Source organism: Trichoplusia ni, unplaced genomic scaffold (assembly GCF_003590095.1).
Source record: "Trichoplusia ni isolate ovarian cell line Hi5 unplaced genomic scaffold, tn1 tig00001135, whole genome shotgun sequence".
Classification (NCBI taxonomy): domain Eukaryota; kingdom Metazoa; phylum Arthropoda; class Insecta; order Lepidoptera; family Noctuidae; genus Trichoplusia; species Trichoplusia ni.
Window position 1 is genome coordinate 17665 of NW_020800097.1, and position 7747 is coordinate 25411.

Sequence of the window (7747 nt, forward strand, 5' to 3'; positions counted from 1 at the left end):
ATTCACATCCGTTTCAAAGTGCGTTCTGAAATGTAAAATTATTTTGTTGAACGTTAGGAGCAAAAAGTTTTAATCATTAGACTTGATCTGTGAAGTAACTTCGATGAATCGGTATGCCTTTAATTTTTTTTTTATATTTTCTTTGAAAAGGAAAATACCAAAGATTTTAATTGGTGATTATAGATTGCTAGTCGTAAATGTTTGAACTTCTAAACGCACTTTCTACTGCAGACATAACCATAGACTGGAATCGATTATGTCACTTCCTGTTCTACCGCAACGAGTCGTGAGCGGAGAACTTCGACTACCACGGGCCTCTATCTATTCGTCTGCCATAGTTATAAGAATTAGTGAAACATGTCTCTCATCTCCGCTCGTATTGCCGGCTCAGTAGCCAGGCGTTTGCCTAATGCCGCCTCGCAGGTAATTATCTTTTAGATTATAATTGGTACGTGTGTATAACCCTGTAACATGAAAATTGTACCCGGTTATCAAATATCTCAAAATGTCTAAGGGTTAGAAATCATAACTAAATGTTCGTAATTTCTTAATTTATTTTACTTATGTAAGTATAAGCTCCCTTATGTCGATATTCTGGATAATATTTCCGTAACACTTGCTTAATTAAAATACTCTGTTGTGTATGATCGGTGTTATGTAATACGGGGCGATTCGATTTTCAGCTCTTCAGAAATATGAAACTAGTGAAATAAATTAGAAAATAAGTAGTGAGAAGCTGAAAGGAGTGTTAGTGTAACGGCTTAGTGTTATAATATGGTGTGAAATGTGTTGATGTTGGTTATGTCGGTCGGCAGGTATCGAAGGTCGCGGGTGTCGCGGCCCCCGCCGTGGCGGTTGCTGCCCGCAACTTCCATGTCTCTCCCACCCAGAAGGCCGCTGAAATCTCCACTATCCTGGAGGAAAGGATCCTGGGTGCCGCTCCCAAGGTTAGTAGTATTACATAAATCCTTATCTATAACTATCAGTCTGCTTATACTGGAGTTGCTCTGATTTGTAGAATTATTATAATTACTAAGGATGAGAATGCTCTTCAAGGAGGATGGTATTGATCCATGACCTATATCTGTGGTTCAGTTCATTCACATCCAGTACATAGCCTAAATGTTCCAGCAACACTGACAGCTGACATTCTTACAACATAATTAGATTTACATTAAATGAATCAATTATATTTCTAACAAGAAGAATAAGAGAAGATATATTATTATTATAGGGTAGTTAGAATGTGTAGCCATATAACCTCATAAGGGCAAATAACCCCATGCCAATGAACTTTAGTTACCATCAACTGGTTATATATGCAATAAAGTAATGAAATCCTCTTTAGTCAACAGAGAGGAATTAAAAGAATAAGTCCTGAAAATGTTTTCTTGTCTTAGATCTTCATCAGTTAAAAATTAAAAATATAATATAATTTCAAATAGAAATATGAATGATTTTTATAATAAATCAGACCTCAACTCCAGAAGAAAGAAGGATATTTCCCATAGTTTCATTTTTTTTTTTGTTTTTTTCCAATTAGGCTGACTTGGAGGAGACTGGCCGTGTGTTGAGCATTGGTGACGGTATTGCCCGTGTCTATGGTCTCAAGAACATCCAGGCCGAGGAGATGGTGGAATTCTCCTCCGGTCTTAAGGTTTGTACATTTTTATTTTACATAATCTACACCCTATATACCTTTATCCAGCTGTTGGATCAAAAACAGGCTGTAGAAAAATAAAAAGAGCTTTTTTCATATTTTCTTCCTATAGGCATGGCATATTAATAGATTTTTGATTGATATGAATCAGATAATGAATAATGGTTGATTAAATTATATTTCTCTGATTGTTATGTAACTAGATTCTACTCCTTATGAAAAATATCCGTTATAGTTTTCTTTTCAAACATGTTAGTTAGAAGAATCTGTGCATTTATCATGTACATTATGTTAATGTTTTAACTATTAATGCACTAATAACTGTACCAAGAAAAAATCAAGCAATTTAAAATTCAGATACTGATACTGGAATTGTCTGCATTATGTTGCATAACTTTACTGCATAGCAGGATTCCAGGAGTACATTTTAAAAACCAAAACTAGAGTATGGAATAGTTCAATGTAGCTGCAAGAAAATGTTCATCACCACAAGCCTGCCATCTCAGCACAGCATTAAGAATTGTGCTAATTTAATCCTCTTTCCTTAGGGTATGGCCCTTAACTTGGAGCCCGACAACGTCGGTGTTGTAGTATTCGGTAACGACAAGCTGATCAAGGAAGGAGACATCGTCAAGCGTACCGGCGCTATCGTCGACGTGCCAGTAGGCGAGCAACTGCTCGGTCGTGTAGTCGACGCTCTGGGTAACGCTATCGACGGCAAGGGACCCATCGACACCAAGTCCCGTATGCGTGTCGGTATCAAGGCCCCCGGTATCATCCCCCGTGTGTCTGTGCGCGAGCCTATGCAGACTGGTGAGTTTTTATTTGCTGCACTTGGATTTTCTTAACTTCAGTTCTTTCTTCTATTATACTTATGTTTCTTAACCTAAGTATAATAGCTGTTAGCTAGCTGGGACACTGAGGACTCCCACTATTAGTAAATACGTAAATGGTTCTAGAGTTTCATTTTATACATAGATACATTTTTATATTTGAAAGACATGTCTGTAACATGTGAGTAATTTTAGTCCATCTCAAGTCTTTCGTTTGTGATCGCGATCCCACACTCAAATGTTTACGTAACTCAATTATTCTAATTTAGAAGAAAAATCACCAATTCATATTTTTACCCTCGACTCGATATTTAACAGCCCCATTATACTTTAGGTATCAAGGCCGTCGACTCCCTGGTACCCATCGGTCGTGGTCAGCGTGAGTTGATCATTGGTGACCGTCAGACTGGCAAGACTGCCCTGGCCATCGACACCATCATCAACCAGCAGCGTTTCAACAAGGGCGAGGATGAGAAGAAGAAGCTGTACTGCATCTACGTCGCCATCGGACCAGAAGAGGTCCACCGTCGCCCAGATCGTGAAGAGGCTGACTGATGCTGGTGAGAACTTCAGCTTTTCAATGACAGAATATGTTAGGGAGAATGATAAGTGTTAGGTTATGATCTGTTTTACATTATGTAAGAAAAAGATTTAGAAAGAAGTACCAATATCTTGTTAAGAACGCATCTTTCCATGGTCTTCTGTGGTTCAGTCAAGTAGTGGTAGTGATCATTCGACCATTCTCACGGCCGATAGAAGGTTCTTCTTACGAACTTGTCATGGTAACCAGGTGCTATCAACTACACCATCATCGTGTCTGCCACCGCTTCCGACGCCGCGCCCCTGCAATACTTGGCGCCCTACTCTGGATGCGCCATGGGAGAGTTCTTCCGTGACAACGGCAAGCACGCCCTCATCATCTACGACGACTTGTCCAAGCAGGCTGTTGCCTACCGTCAGGTAAATAAAACTTTATGCATTTCACATTAACATATCTGTTTTTATTTAAAAGTTAATACTTATAATGCTGCCAGTTATCTGGTTTCCAAGTTTTGGGTTTAATTTCTTTGAGTAGTAGGATATATGAGTGATAAAATTATAATTTTGATATACTAGCCATAACAACGCATTTTACATTATATTGTCATGTAACCTTATCTTATCCATCAGCTGTCTGCAAGTATCCACTTGTAATATCCATCATATAAGTTAACAGTGAAATGTTTTTTCATTGTATAGATGTCACTGCTGCTGCGTCGTCCCCCCGGTCGTGAGGCCTACCCCGGTGATGTGTTCTACCTCCACTCCCGTCTGCTTGAGCGTGCCGCCAAGATGTAAGTACACAGCAAAATAAATATCACTCATGTGGTAAAAAAACTAAATTGAGACTTAGATCGAAAAAAATACTTTCTTAAGATTGTAGTTTCAATAAAACTAAATCATGTGGTATTAATTTAAAAGCATTAGTATCTTTAAGATTTACAAGTAATGTTATTTCCCCCCAGGTCCGACAAGATGGGTGGTGGCTCCCTGACTGCCCTGCCCGTCATTGAGACCCAGGCTGGTGACGTGTCTGCTTACATTCCCACCAACGTAATCTCCATCACTGACGGACAGATCTTCTTGGAGACTGAGCTCTTCTACAAGGGTATCCGTCCCGCCATCAACGTCGGTCTGTCTGTATCCCGTGTAGGATCCGCTGCCCAAACCAAGGCCATGAAGCAGGTAGGCATAGCCTTCATAGCAGCTTATTTATGATTTGTTGACTTGATATTAAACTTAACAGATAAACTTCATGTCAGGTCAGTTTAAACTGCCAGACACTAGTGGACATTTTTCAGTTAGTTTGGTAGTCGTAAATATTCGCACTAATTAGTCAAGCAGTCTGCTAAGTTTGAGCATTCTTTGAGTTAGCCTTTTGAATATTGATTTCTACTAATTACGTAATACCGTGTGACAGGTGGCTGGTTCCATGAAGCTGGAGTTGGCCCAGTACCGTGAGGTCGCCGCTTTCGCCCAGTTCGGTTCCGACTTGGACGCCGCTACCCAGCAGCTGCTGAACCGTGGTATGCGTCTGACTGAGCTCCTGAAGCAGGGACAGTACGTGCCTATGGCTATTGAGGAGCAGGTAATGTATCATAATTTTCAAACACCTAAAAACATGTTATTTTCGTAGCTCCGTAATTCACATCACATTCTGTTTTCCAGGTTGCTATCATCTACTGCGGTGTCCGTGGTCACCTCGACAAACTGGACCCCACCAAGATCACCGGTTTCGAGAAGGAGTTCACCCAGCACATCAAAACCAGCCACCAGAGCCTGTTGGCCACCATCGCCAAGGATGGTCAGATCACCAAGGAGTCTGACGAGTCACTGAAGAAGATTGTCACCGACTTCTTGGCGACCTTCACCCAGGCGGCGAACTAGACGTCTAGTGTTTACGAACTTTGGTCTTGACAGGAAACTGTGATCCGCATTTAGGAGTACCTGAACTCGTAGCACAGTCTCGTGTCAACAACCACTGTATGTTTAGGCCGGCTAATGGAAGCGTTACATAAATCAAGCTGCTTCCACAAGCAGGTTTATAGTAGTTGTCATTCGTATGGACTGTATTGAATGTTGATACAATCATGGAATGTATTTATCTCGAACGTCAGGAGTGGTTATATATTATTAAATGTCATAAAATTAGCGTTATGTTTTCATTTAATTATTACGTAAACCTAACCTCTTGATATCCCTTGTAACATATTATTACGTAACCATCAATAATGTTACTGGCATAACGATGTTATTCAGTCAATTATAGTGTCGGCACTTGGCACTGACTTTGCTTTCCTCTATTCAAATTGATGCATTTCGTACCCTTTTTGAGGTCAAGTAACGATTTCCAGTCGGCAAGGGGGAATTATAATTATATACGTATTTCGATCTGGCTCAATTCTTACCCTACATGAACAGCAATGTTGCACACGCATAGTTATTTAACTGATGTGGTTTGAATTGCATGTCGTCTCCTGTCTGGAATTAAAGATTAGCGAAAAACATGCTCAATAAGTTTTAATTGATCTAAAGAAATCATACAAGCTGGAATACATACATACATATATAAAAAAAAACCTTGGTACACCTATAATATTAATGCTGTGTGTACTTAATTTGTATTGTAATTTCTAATTTGTTAAAAATGTATGTTATGCTGTTGGTAAACCTAATAAATAAATCCAATTCCAGATTGTATGATGTTTATTCCATAACATATGCGCTCTTGCTCAAGCGCTCTGTTTCTTTATGCGCTCCTCTGTGACTAGCTTAGGTGACTAGGAATGAAATGGGAGATTGGTGATACGATTTGGTATTATGATCCAGTTGTTTTACGAAACATTTTTTGGCTATTATAGTTAAATGTGTTTTTATCAAAATCAGCCATTGACAAATGAAGTAGGAATCTTCATCGCAAAGGGTTTTAAAAAAACTATGTAATCATTATAGTCTCACTTATTTATATAGCTTGTCGTAATAAACTTATTTATATAAATTGAGTTATCAATTTCCTCAATTTTATTTTCAAATCATTATCGATTTTTGTGTTTCGTTCGGATTTTTTTTGTGACAACCCCGTACATTTCCATATGTCAACACTGTCAACTATCTACGAACTGCCAAACTTAACACGCATGTTCGTATTCCCGGCGAGTTTACAATATAAATATTTGTATATTTAGCACGCTGTGGGAGGACACGCATTTTGAATCGATCAATACATACACTAAGTTGCATCCCATCAGTAGTTAGGTCTATTTATTAAGTATTGTGTGAGAATTTTAGGCCAAAATGGATTTTTTTTGCTAAAGCACACGTTTTAAAAAAGAAAGACAGTAAGGCAGAAGAATTAACGAAGAAAAATCTAAAAGCCATGTTGCAGGGCTACAGAAAAAGCGATAATGAACTTATTAAGAAGAGTGCAAGCGGTGATATTGGTATTTATACTAGTTACGACGTGTCCAATGTGAGTGATGTTGAAGAAATTGTAATTTCTGGTAGTGAAGCAGATACTAGTCAATCAAAGTCTTCTGAAGCCGATAGCACATCACCTAGTAAAATTTCTGCTAGTAATCGATATATTAACAATGAAATTGAAACAAAATCTGAAGATACAGAGAGCCAGAAATCTAGTGCCTCTGGTAAATCAAGTGATGAAGTAGTTGTGAGAGAATCACGAAGTAATGAATCTATATCGGAGTGTGATGAGGAAATACAATCTTTGTCTGACGAAGCTGAAAGTGTAGAATCTGACTCAAGTGAGGAAATACCACTTCTAATAAAATTAGATGAAACAACAACAGAAGCTGTGTCAACAGATTCAGAAGAATTTGATCCAGAAGGAATTTTAGCATCAAAAATACTTGAGAAATTGGGTAAAACCAAAGTTGAATCTAGTCATAAAGGAAAGAAGAGGAAACTCGAGAATGTTCCAAAAAATAGTAAATCTAAGAAAAATCTTAAAGAAACCACACCAGTTGCTGAAATTGATAATGTTGATGAAATGAAAGCTTTGAGTATAGTCACTGATGATGACAACACCACATCAACAACTGATTCTGCACCATATGTGTCAGTATCAGTGGATTATATGCCTGACCAGAGTTTCTCTGATGTTATGAGAGAACACTTTAAACCCTTAGTTGACGCAGGTAGCCGTTTCCCTCCAACAATAACAGACTCGGACAATGCTCCAGTGGTTGACAATGATTATAGATTGTTTTTGGTCAGTGATGAAGATGAAAAAGAGGGGCAGCAGATTGACGAAAATGCAGATTGTAACCAAGAAGGAACACAAGAACAAGATCAAGACGAAAACATGGCGGTCACTAATGATCCATATGCTGTAGAGAGACCATCATCTTAGAAGATATTCCCCAAAATGAACATGACAAAGAATCACAGGAAAGAGAATTTTGTTAGTCCTGTAAAAGTTTATAATACACAAAATGGTTATGTGTGTGTGCTGAGGCATCCTACCAGTTTGTACATAAATGGGAAAGTAAGAGTTAAGTTATTAACAGGACCAGTTGAAGTTCTTGGTCACAGACTGAAAGAAGGCCAAAAACTGAAGCTGTATGCTCCTAATAACAGCCATTCTATGTGCTTCTCCACCTTTACAAGCGAAACATCTTCTTATGGACTATTTGGCAAGCTGACAGCTGCAGGGTTAGCGGTATCTGAAGCTGAGGACATAGTGACATCCTTGAAA

The 7747-nt window shown here is 38.7% G+C and overlaps 2 protein-coding genes across 2 annotated transcripts; both read left to right on the forward strand.

The window, feature by feature from the left end:
* Positions 1 to 262: 262 nt before the first annotated feature.
* LOC113507229 (ATP synthase subunit alpha, mitochondrial-like) lies at positions 263 to 5185 on the forward strand. The gene is given in 11 exon segments (XM_026890103.1): positions 263 to 423; positions 816 to 947; positions 1544 to 1657; positions 2209 to 2473; positions 2828 to 3003; positions 3005 to 3053; positions 3284 to 3453; positions 3733 to 3827; positions 3999 to 4218; positions 4454 to 4621; positions 4702 to 5185. Coding segments are annotated over 11 exon segments (1674 nt in total). The 5' UTR covers positions 263 to 357; the 3' UTR covers positions 4921 to 5185.
* A 634-nt stretch (positions 5186 to 5819) lies between these two features.
* On the forward strand, positions 5820 to 7744 carry LOC113507232 (the record flags this gene model as incomplete). Its single annotated transcript, XM_026890105.1, has 3 exons — positions 5820 to 5835; positions 6303 to 7398; positions 7441 to 7744. Coding segments are annotated over exons 1-3 (1416 nt in total), but the record flags the coding sequence as incomplete, so codon positions are not given.
* Between the last annotated feature and the right edge of the window lie 3 nt (positions 7745 to 7747).